An 11,262-nucleotide genomic window follows, 5' to 3' on the forward strand; every position below is an offset into this window, starting at 1 on the left:
ATTTATAGTTAAATTGAAGCCTAGATGTTTTTCAACCAGTCATACATACTTTTTATCCTTGATTTTCACTAAGCCTTCTGAAGTAATATACATACAGAGCTGTGCACCAAAAGTTACTCTAGTCAGTTTGGTATCACGTGATATTACACGGACGTATGGTGTAAAGCTCCATACCTACCTAGTAGTATCGACCTGTATTCTATACTAGTATGTTAGGCTTTAAAGCATTTTAAGTTTTGAGCGTCTCGAACATTTCAAGCTATTGAATTTTAAGCTATTAACTAATATATATCAGGTAGATTTAGCAAGCGCCTGTGGGGTTAGTACTAATTACGTCGCCGTTAGTACCACATATATATCCGTCGTAATAACTTGCGGAGGTTGATCCATCTTTGGGGGCCACTTGCGGTGTTCTCAATAGGCAGTGAGCATAGCAACAGAAACGGAAAAGCTAGAAACTCCCCCTCCAAGGATGAGGTGAGGTGAGGTGACTGCCTCCTTAAGGCTTCTCAAATTTCGCCTAGGGGGTTGTTATGACCCAGAAGACATTCACATATCCACGATTATCACTCATTGAATAAGCCAAATCGGATATGGTAAGACTTGGGAAGGTCATCCAGTAATGACCTGTACTAGACACAATGGTAGAGAATTACTGACTGATCTCTATATCATTCATAATTGGGAAGAGTGCCATGCAGCCCTTGTTTTCAGTATCCAAAATAGCCAGTAGGATTACTTTGCTGAGTTTTATTCAATAGAATCGGGAAGGTAGCAATGGTGTTACATGCTTCTTGCTTATGCAATAGGCTCGATCTATTATCAGGCCGCTTCCATTCTTCAGTCTTGCTATGTCTACTTGAAAAGCTTGGAAACAGCAACCTCCTTATCGTCATGCTTGTTGAGAATCTTGGCCGTAGCCAGATCAAAGTCTTCTTGCGTAACATGCACCCGCCTCTCTCGAAGGGCGTACATGCCTGCCTCAGTGCATACACCCTTTAGCTCCGCACCAGAGCATCCATTCATTTTTTCTGCAATCTTCGTTAGGTTGATACCACGCGTCAAGTTCATTGATCGTGAGTGAATTCGCAAAATATCAGCGCGAGCTTCGACCCTGTTGCCAATAAGAAAGGTGAGTTAGTCATTTGCATACATACTACCCGTCATTCTGCCGAAACATGCCATAGAGCCAGGGAAAGGATGCTTACGATGGCGGGGGGAATTCAATTTTCCGGTCGATCCGTCCCGGACGTAACAGGGCCGGATCCAAAATATCCAGCCTGTTCGTAGCCATGATAATTTTGATGTTCTTTGTAGGCTCGAAACCGTCCAATTGATTGAGCAGTTCCAACATCGTACGCTGCACCTCTGAGTCACCCGAGCCTGCTGAGTCTATGCGACTGGATCCAATGCTGTCGATCTCGTCCATGAAGATGATGCTCGGCGCGTGCTCCCGAGCCATCACAAACAGCTCGCGCACCATACGACTACCTTCACCAATATACTTCTGCACTAATTCCGAACCGCTGACCCTAATGAATCGACAATCCGTATGGTGGGCAACTGCTCGAGCAAGCAGAGTTTTACCAGTTCCCGGTGGCCCATACAGAAGAACACCTTTCGGTTGCGCGATGCCAAGAGATTCGAACAGCTCCGGATGTTTCAGGCCAAGTTCAATAACTTCTTTGATTTCCTTGATTTGTTGATCGAGACCACCGATCATGTCGTACGTGCTATCCGGAACCTTCTCAACCATCATAAGAGATACAAGAGGGTCAACAGAGGAAGGTAGCATCTTTTCCAGTTTGTAAGAGTCGGAAAGTAGGGCGACTCGTTTTCCTACAGTTAGCTTGCTGATGTCGACACCATCTGCAATATCCACCACTAGATGCATGCCAAAACGAGTCAGCTAAAGGATGACGAATTCGAGGAAAATGCGGGTATGAAACTAACCATATTTCCCTTCTGGATGTACTTTCACGAGTACCTTTTTGGTACTCATTACCTTGACTACCTCGCCGACGTAGGAGCCAGGCTGTTGGAGTAACCCCAGTTCCTCCCGAAGTAACCGCACCCTCGAGTTATAGTCATTACGCTGTGCTTCCAATCTCCGTAGCACCGCTTGCCCTTGAATAATCTCGAGCTTCATGCTCTCGATTTTATTGTGATAGTAGTTATCGAGCGCCATTCTGGAGATAGAGTGATGACACTCCTTCGATATTATAAACTGGTTTCACGAAACCAAAGGTCTTGAATATGAGATTTCGAACGACCTGTGGCACAGAGGAGACTGTATGTGATATGAAGATCTCAACACGAGAAGAAAACTTGGCGAGTACGCTGGATGAAAGGATGAAGAGCTGTCGCCGAACAGTTAGGTTGTGGATGTTGAAGAGGTACGTAGCTCGAGCACTAGCCACGGACCATCAGTCAGCCACGAGTTTCTGCCTAAGGCAAGAAATCCAGCAAAAAATACCAGGCAGGTATTAGTACTTGGGTATGGTCATACGGTGGCGGCTGGATACAACAGAAAGCTTTGATTGGTATCTGTGGGTCCTTCCTACCCGCTATCTAATGTAGTGGTCATTCTGGCCTTGCAGTGTGGTACGTTTCGAGAGATAGAAGGTCAAGCCCTGGAACTTGAAGTATAGAGACTCGTCCTGGACAGTCAACGCGCATCTTAACAAGTACACATTCGTGGAATGATCAATAAGAATCGTTCGCCTGCTCTTCATCACTTAGACGAGGTCTGAGACCTACATGTCGAAGTCTCAGCTGACTTGCGAGTGTGAGACTCGGAATTCTTGTCTTATCTCATGATCAAACTAGCTTCATAGCTTCCCTCTTAACGCCCATTTAAATATCTTTGTGGTAGCCTACCTCCAAACCCAATTTCGGCACTGATTGCAACATGTACCCTGGTTTCTCAACGGACACAGTATAGTTTTGTGTGCAGGACCTTTGGTCGACTTCTTTTTTCCCTCCCCAGAATATTTCTCCCTTTCTCTCCACGAATCTGTATTAGTGAACTGTTTTTGCTTACCTTTCCTCCCTCTCTCTTTTTTCCCTTTTCATTCCCTAGCCTTCTTCTAGCAGGCTCCTGCCCTTCCGTTTTCCCCAACCTCCTGAATATTGCACCTGACAAACTTCAAAGATCAACACCCTTATGAAAGAATAAAGGTAAATAGACGACACTATGTCTGGAAATCAAGGAGGAGAGGGTAACCCATCCCCTTCGTTTCGACCAGAAACGTCCGTGCGGTTGCCGTCGACTCTAAGCAATGAAAATATGCTGTCTGGAACCGTCCGCCAGTCAAAGATTACGGGACAAGAACGAAGAACCTATGGTGCGTTCTAGTGTTGGTCGCTGGGGCTACTAATCTAAGTCACTTACGTATTTCTTGTAGGTACTTTAGAACCCTCAGAAAGGGTGGAACTTGATTCACGCCTGGATGAAAGTCGACCGGAGAGTTCAAACCGCATGCCCCAGTCTCAATCACCCTCAACGGTAGCCCAATCCGATAAACCAAGGAAACCATCTGTTACGCGTCGCATGTCTTCTAAGCGGACGATACCCCATAAAGGCCAGGAGTTCTCTACTGACGATGATGTCCAAGAAGTTGAGGAAGACATCGCTAAGCAACATGCTACGAATCCTCAAAATTCACCAAGGATACGCCCCTTGCGAAAGGAAAGCTCGAGCCTCAGGCGAAGAGTCAATACTCGCATCAGTCCTCTGACACGAGCAGACCCTGAGGATAATAAAGATGAGAATACCGTACTACCAGTACCTAGTTTGGAAGGAGCCGGAAATGATACCTCTTCTCAACACTCTGAGGGTGGAAGCCAAAATGGTAACGATAATAACGACGAGGACGTCAGCGATGCGGAAAGTTTTACATTAAAGGATCGGCAGCAGGCTATCAATGAAACGCATCCTTTTGGAATAAGGCTATGGAAACCTGCCCTATACAAGAAGAGTCGTTCAGTAGAGAAGACCGCCGAAGGTGATATTCATTCATCACCCGGCGGTCGAGTGGGAACAATGCTGTTCCTAACAAATTTATTGTGGACCGTATTCTTCGGGTGGTGGCTTGCTCTGGCTGCGCTTATTGGTTCCGTCGCCTGCTTCATCTTCGCATACTCTCCAAGTGCTGTGGAATATGGGAAGGTCTTCTCCGGCCTCTCTTGGTATCTGATATACCCGTTCGGATCATTTGTCCGTCTTGACACAGATGAAAATTACGCAGAGGAAGATGAAGGTGAAGGCCGCAGCATTAGCGAGTATGAGCAATGGCAAAACGGTGACCTAGAGCATGGAAGGCTGTTCTTCGGCCCTCGCCGCGGCCGATCCCTCGTGGGCAGAAGAAGAAATAGCATTGATTCGGCCAGTGAACAAGATAGTTTGCTGGAGCGGACGCAAAGAGCCAGTTCACACGGTAGTCCTCTAGGCCACCATAAACGACGTTTGTTTGGCCGTGGCGAGTGGACTCTTGGTCGTGTCGTGTTCTTTGTCTTCTTTTATTTCCTCGTAGGACCTTTGATGCTATTGGTATCTCTCCTCTGCTGGCTGCTGGTTTTCTGGATTCCAATGGGACGCGTGACCATCATATTATTTGATCATCTTCGTCGTCATCCCCTCGCTCTTTCATACCATTCCGATACCTCATACACACGGCTGAGCCCAAACTCCTCTTCATCTATTCTTTTATGCACCTATCGTGCCGCCGGATTAAGATACTGGAAATACACGGTTGGCGGTACCAACATCTTTTTGATCAATCTTCTCGGCGTGGTACTGTTTGTGATTTTTGACTACTTCCTTTTGGAAAAAACTCTAGGTGTTCAAAACTCCTTGACTCACCCGGGCTTGATTTTCACCCTAGCCCTTGTTTCCATCATCCCCTTGGCTTATTTCATTGGACAGGCCGTTGCTTCGATCTCTGCACAGTCCTCAATGGGTATGGGTGCTGCTGTTAACGCCTTCTTTTCAACGGTGGTCGAAGTCTACCTATACTGTGTTGCTTTAACCGAGGGTAAAGGCCGACTTGTTGAAGGTAGTATCATAGGTAGTATCTTCGCAGGCATCCTGTTTCTCCCTGGGCTATCTATGTGCTTTGGAGCTATCAAGCGTAAAACACAGAGGTTTAATGTTAAATCCGCCGGTGTTACCTCTACAATGCTGATGTTCGCCGTGATTGCTGCCTTCGGGCCGACACTGTTCTATCAAATTTATGGCAGCGTAAGTTCTCGCCCAACTCGCTCACTTGGATATTGTTTCTCATTTGCCATTCAGCATGAATTAAACTGCCGCTCTTGCTTCAACGCTATAGATGCGAGCAGTAGTGATTGCCGTCGTTGTTACTTCTCTCAGGTCCCTGCTGTCAATGACAGCTTCTTCCGAAAGGCTGTAAAGCCCTACTCATGGTTTGCGGCTTTATTTCTTTTTCTATCGTATATTATTGGCTTATGGTTTACGCTTCGAACCCACGCTGCCCTCATATGGGCTACAGAGATTGAGGAGAAGAAAGCCGCGGCTGTCGTCCAGGAGCACAGCCCTTTCGAGCCAAGGCACCTCCTCCATAGCGGGCCACCAGTGGCTGCTGGTGCAAACGCCGGTTCAGGCCCAAAGGGGTCCGTTAGAGATTCTCAATTGTACAAACGTATTCTAGGACAATCCCTGAAACATATCGGCTTGTCCGAAAATTCGATCGAGTCCGGCGCAGAGCAGCCGGAATCAAGCTCGATGCGTGATACGAGCACGCCCTATCTTGTCCCTCCGCATGGGGAGGGCGATGGGGACTACTCAGGTTTTGGCCGTTTTGGGGGGTTGTCGGGTGAGGAGAATGAACATCTGATGCGCCAGGTAACAGAAGTTGCAGCAACTGCTGCAGCAGTTGCTGCCCGCGATGCAGCTCGAACCAGAAAATTATCCATTCAACAGACCCCAGCACGCCATGGTAACAGGGGATCCACTGACCCAATCAAGGCGGTAGTGGAGGAGCTTGATGATATTGGACTCGAGCACGGCCAAACCAGTGGCGGGCATGATGCCCCAAACTGGAGCAGGGCTAGAAGCTCAATCATTCTTCTAGGAGCCACCATTTTCTATGCAATCATCGCTGAAATTCTTGTGAACACTGTAGATGTGGTACTGGAGAGTGTTGACATTGATGAAAAGTTCCTTGGAATCACGCTATTTGCTCTAGTTCCCAACACGACGGAGTTCTTGGTATGTCTTATCGGTCAATCCCAAACTCAATAAATGCAATGGCTCACTTTCAATATCATAGAATGCTATCTCTTTCGCCATGAATGGCAACATAGCCTTGTCGATGGAGATCGGTTCGGCCTACGCCCTACAGGTTTGCCTTCTGCAGATTCCAGCCCTAGTACTATTCAGCGCTATTTACGAACGCCTAATTGATCCGACAGAACTCCTAACTCACACTTTCAAGTATGTTTAACTCCATCCTTGGAACTGCTAGGAAAGGGTCAAGAAGTCTAACTGGAAATTCTATTGTTTAGCCTCATTTTCCCACAATGGGACATGGTATCAGTTATACTTTGTGTCTTTCTCCTATCGTATGTCTACGGTGAAGGAAAGAGCAACTACTTCAAAGGGTCTATTCTTGTCCTCACATACCTTGTCGTTGTGATTGGTTTTTACTTGTCTGGCTACAGTAACATGGACGTTATGGGTGTTGATCGCCTCGACACGTTGGCGCTTGGCACATCCCAAACATTTAAAACGCTCGGTAGGTCAAGGAGTGGCATGGCCTATTGATTGCAAATCCTTTGGGCGAATAAATGCGCTGTTTCGCAGGGCTCTGAGGGCTGCAGGTATCCATTTTATTGAAACTTGGCGCTTGAGTTTTGTAAAGTATTTACTTTCAACATAGATGTGCTGTGTTCACAGAAATTAGTACTCAGATATCAAAATACCCATTCTAGTCAACTACTTTATTAGACCAGGAGGCGTGTACCTATACAAAGCGACTCGAGGGTTCAATTCATTCGCGCTTGATTTGTACCTATAACCATACCCCATTCATGTTCATTAATCTAGCAATGCAGTAAGCCACTTGGAGGACCTGTGTACAGTTTGGAAGAAATTAGATTAAGCAGTCGTTTCCGAAAAGTCACCAGGAGAGGTAATAAAGGCAACATAAGTCGCCATATAACTGAATAAAATCAAATTCAAGTAGACTTCCATGAGCTCACAGCGTTGTCAACAAGAGTCCGATACTCTTGTTGTTTGTAACATTGCTCCAGGAATACTTTGTATTTAACATCAAGCAAAGCCTTCTCAGTCGCATTGTCTGTTGGGACTACCTTCTTCCCTGGCTTACTCATCCGATCCATTATCTCCCATAGATCTTCTGTTTTGCCGTCAGCATCTGCACTGGCAGCCTTAGCACCCAACATGGCTGCACCATGGCAGACGGCAGCGTGAATGTACCGGGGAATAAGGACAGGCATGCCGCAGGCGGATGCGATGAGGCCAACCAAGATCTCATTCTGACACTGAGATCCCGACATGAAGATGGAAGTGAGGCTATGGCCAGCCTTGTTCATGGTCTCGACAATGTGTCGTGTCTGCAAAGCGATAAACTCGAGCGTGGCATAATAATGGATAGCGAGCCCATCCACAGACTTATTACTTGAAAGGCCAATCACGGAGCCAGCCATTTCGGAGTCTGCAATCGGAGAGCGGTTACCCCATAGATCACCGTAGAAGAAAAAGTGGCGTGCCAGATAAGCCACACTTGGGGCTTGCTGTTCATGCGCCATTTCCTTTAAGTGTTCGTTTAAGTATTCGTATATATTGGCATTGTACGATTCAGCGATCGAGACCGCCTGATTGAAGGCTGGGTGTGTCTCAATGACGTATTTGAGGAGCTCTCCAGTCGCGGACTGCCCGCCTTCAGCCATCCAATATCCCGGTTGAATAGTGTCTCGATAGGGGCCCCAAACACCAGGGACAAATACAGGATTGGGGGACATTGCAAGATGGCAGGTCGAGGTACCGGCTACAGCTGCTAGACGAGAAAAGGCTTGCGTCTTATCGTTCTTGGCGACATTTGAGCTTAGCTGCTCAGATCCGAGGTCGACTTTGGCACCAACAGTACCAACCCAACCTGCATAAGCGTCGATGACTCCACTTCCTATAGCAATACCAGAAGGTAATCCCAGTTCAGAGGCCGCTTTTTCGCAAAGGGTTCCAGCTAGCTCTCCAGCACTTAGGTAATCGCCGTTCTGGAGCAGTCAGCGGTCAACATTTAAAAAAAAAAAAAAAAAAAACATGATCCAGCAGGAACCCGAAGCAAAGAAAAAGGCTCACCACCCCATCAACACCTCCCATCCGCTTAAAGTTCTCTTGAGTGAGGTCCCCAAGGCCTATTTCGGCCAAGAAATCTTCTTGCCAACCTTTGACACTTCCGTCCACCCCGACAGGGACGTAGCCTTGCTTACAAACAACGCTACAGAAGCTTCTCTTCTCGTTGCCAGTTGCGATGTGGGTCAGTGCATCCGCCAGATCGTAGAACTTACACTGGTCGAACAATTCTTTCGGCATGTGATTTTTCAGCCACAGGACCTTGGGAATCTCCATTTCAATAGACATTTTCCCACCAACATAACGAAGCAAGTTATGATTGGTATTGTTGACCTTTTCCGTCTCCTGTATCGGGCGATGATCTAGCCAAAGGATGACATTGCGATCCGAATCAAAATTGGGCCCCGTGACAGATATAGGTTCGTCGGTAACGTTGGAGAATACCGACAACGAACATGTTGCATCAAAGCCAATCCCTCGTACGGTTTCCGGATCGATGTTGTGTTGGCTAATGGCGCGTTGGACAGCCACACATATACACCGCCATATATCATTTGTAGATTGCTCCTAATGAATATCATCAGTCAAAAGTTCAGCATCGATAGTACAAGGCATGTAGAAAGAGAAATTAAAAGGCAAGGGAGGAGGGAGACAGAATCAATCAATAAACATGAAGTAAGAAGGGAAAGAGCTGACATAGTATCCCTGTTGTGGCTGCCAGAGGCCAATGTTCTCCGATGCCAAACCAACAATATCCCCTTTACTGTCGATGATACAAGCCCGGGCACTGCCGGTCCCAACATCGATACCGATGTAATGATCTATGTGAAAGTGAATGTCGTCTCGGCTATCTCTAGATGCCTGTCTAGAGCCTTGTCGCGATGGCCGGCGGTAGGGCATCGAAGGAGCTATGGAGGCCATGGGGAGAGAGGCAAATGACAGTAAATAAAAGAAAAAATATTGAGTAGGTGGCAAAGGCGAAAGTAAGTCCCTAATCGGAGGTGTCAGATGAATCAGGTGGAGGCCTGTTGGGCTCACTAGGTAAAGCTTCTACCTTTTTCTCTTCAAAAAACAAAGTGGCACTTCGGAGAGTGAAACTAGGAAAGATATAGAGGGTGAAAGTAGTTCTGGATGTCTTTGCTTTGTTTTACTTCACTTTGTTTTCGCCTCTTTTTTTAGTTTGGGGGGTTTCTTCCTTCGGTTTCTGTGATTAGTTTTATATATATGTCATTGTGCGTGGGAGCGAAACAGAGAAAGTTGTAAAAGACCGGAGAAGCTTAAACGAGGGATGCTGTACCTAGCCACTGAGTACGGAGAAGTATGACAGCATACCCTGGAGTATACTGGGATCATCCCAAGAACCCAACCAAACGCACAGTGTGGGGAATGAACCAACACCTCCAGACCAACTTGATGTGGAGAACTAGAACAATAGAGACAATGAAGCTCCGAATCGCTCCGAATTACGACAGGAGGACAACTCGATATCGTCATCGACAGGATATTTCTGATATATACCTAAAGTATATACATACATGTATAGGACATTTGTAGTATGAATACGGAGAGGTAAACATTCTCCCAGAAGACGGACTTGGTTGGGCCTAATTGCAAACGTGCAAAGAAAGAAAGCGGTATGTGCTGTGCATACAATACGGTATGTATCTTCTTAACATTGGTATCACAGTATGTATTGTACCGCCCTTTTTGTATTGTAGATACAGCACATGTATTGGATTTTCCCTGGTCTCTGTATTCTCTGTACAGATTATACCACAGGGTTTAATTTTTGCAGGATCAGATACTACCTCAACCACTTGCACAACCTCATCTACTTCCACCTCCTGCTATCATTGATCTCCTCAACATGCGCTTATCTACCATCGTATTCTCGGTACTTTCTACCATCAGCTCATATGCTCAGGCTACTACTCCTGATTCTTCTCAACGCATCTCAACAGATATTTTCTATTGGCCCATAATATCCTCTGAACCTTCGGTCTTCGCCCGCATCTCCTACGATCCAAACTCTTTAGAGTCCAACGTGATATCCTACTCACCTCCAATCACGGCGCAAACTGAGTCATCGAACCTAGTGCGTGTCGGCATATATACATCCAACGGGATTGACCCGAAGCAATGGACCGGGACTCTCACGTCTTGGTCTGCCATCGCAGGAAGTGATGGACAAAGGCCACTGCTTCAGCTTTATCTCGATTCTTCCAATAAAGTTTATTGCGTGGCTCTAACGTTATCACTGCTCGAGTCTACCATTGCATCAAACACAACAAGCCCCATTATGAAACTTATCCCCCTCGAAGCTGGACCCCGGCCGCATCTTAATCGCCCTGTTGTTGTCACTCCAGATGGCACAAACCCTGAAGATATCGCTGAGAAAACATTCTTCCAGAAGTAAGCGCTTTGTATATCTTAAATCCACCCTCCTATCTAGAATAGACTGACATATTTTGCATCCTACCAGGTATTGGTGGGTTTTCCTCATCATCACATTTCTGGCTATGTCTGGCAGCGGAGAAGAAAAATGATTATTTTTGGCCCGGCCCTTTCGCACTATCCACTCATAATCGCCATTATTTGTCCTGAGAACTTTCCAGCAAGAGATATGAGAGTGGGAATGATCAGACCAGAACTGTCAGAGCATATCAGAGAATGTCACGTAAGGTCCTAAGACACACCCGTGTGCAATCTTCGACACGCGTACTACTTCTATTAGAGATCTACACGGTCTGACACTCCGAGTGGTAAGTTGACTAAGACTAAAATCTATTTCGGAAAATCGAGTTTCTCAAAGCGGTCTCCTTAGTTCATTGCCCTATACTGTAACAGTCTTTGCCGGTATTTTGAGAGTCATCAATCAGTACTGGGAGAAAAGCGAAGATGGAGATGCCATGAATTGATTGTAA

The 11,262-nt window shown here is 46.4% G+C and overlaps 4 protein-coding genes across 4 annotated transcripts; 2 read left to right on the top strand and 2 right to left on the bottom strand.

Moving 5' to 3' along the window:
• Positions 1-695: 695 nt before the first annotated feature.
• Positions 696-2,383, bottom strand: ANOM_005383 (proteasome regulatory particle base subunit RPT6). The gene is made up of 3 exons (XM_015550640.1): positions 1,954-2,383; positions 1,209-1,884; positions 696-1,114 (listed from the first exon to the last, which is right to left on the bottom strand). The coding sequence occupies exons 1-3, from the start codon at positions 2,186-2,188 to the stop codon at positions 856-858; spliced, it is 1,170 nt and encodes a 389-aa protein (XP_015406701.1). The 5' UTR covers positions 2,189-2,383; the 3' UTR covers positions 696-855.
• Positions 2,384-3,196: 813 nt separating this feature from the next.
• Positions 3,197-6,948, top strand: ANOM_005384 (calcium/hydrogen antiporter; the record flags this gene model as incomplete). Its single annotated transcript, XM_015550641.1, has 5 exons — positions 3,197-3,347; positions 3,408-5,242; positions 5,297-6,232; positions 6,294-6,457; positions 6,529-6,948. 5 exons carry the CDS (start codon positions 3,197-3,199, stop codon positions 6,785-6,787), a joined length of 3,345 nt encoding a protein of 1,114 aa, XP_015406700.1. The 3' UTR covers positions 6,788-6,948.
• Positions 6,949-7,034: 86 nt separating this feature from the next.
• On the bottom strand, positions 7,035-9,352 carry ANOM_005385 (FGGY-family carbohydrate kinase; the record flags this gene model as incomplete). Its single annotated transcript, XM_015550642.1, has 3 exons — positions 7,035-8,259; positions 8,345-8,905; positions 9,035-9,352. Coding segments are annotated over 3 exons (1,932 nt in total), but the record flags the coding sequence as incomplete, so codon positions are not given.
• Positions 9,353-10,205: 853 nt separating this feature from the next.
• ANOM_005386 (uncharacterized protein) lies at positions 10,206-10,884 on the top strand (the record flags this gene model as incomplete). Its single annotated transcript, XM_015550643.1, has 2 exons — positions 10,206-10,750; positions 10,821-10,884. 2 exons carry the CDS (start codon positions 10,206-10,208, stop codon positions 10,882-10,884), a joined length of 609 nt encoding a protein of 202 aa, XP_015406698.1.
• Between the last annotated feature and the right edge of the window lie 378 nt (positions 10,885-11,262).

This window comes from Aspergillus nomiae (assembly GCF_001204775.2).
Source record: "Aspergillus nomiae NRRL 13137 chromosome Unknown contig00142, whole genome shotgun sequence".
Taxonomy (NCBI): Eukaryota; Fungi; Ascomycota; class Eurotiomycetes; order Eurotiales; family Aspergillaceae; genus Aspergillus; species Aspergillus nomiae.

What these genes read in the sequence shown, in the direction of transcription:
- ANOM_005383 (XM_015550640.1), bottom strand. Translation starts at nt 2,188, where the DNA reads ATGGCGCTCGATAACTACTATCACAATAAAATCGAGAGCATGAAGCTC. An exon ending in ACATCCAGAAGGGAAATATG is followed by an intron (nt 1,885 to 1,953) that starts GTTAGTTTCATA and finishes GCATGCATCTAG; the next exon opens with TGGTGGATATTGCAGATGGT. An exon ending in ATTGAATTCCCCCCGCCATC is followed by an intron (nt 1,115 to 1,208) that starts GTAAGCATCCTT and finishes TATTGGCAACAG; the next exon opens with GGTCGAAGCTCGCGCTGATA.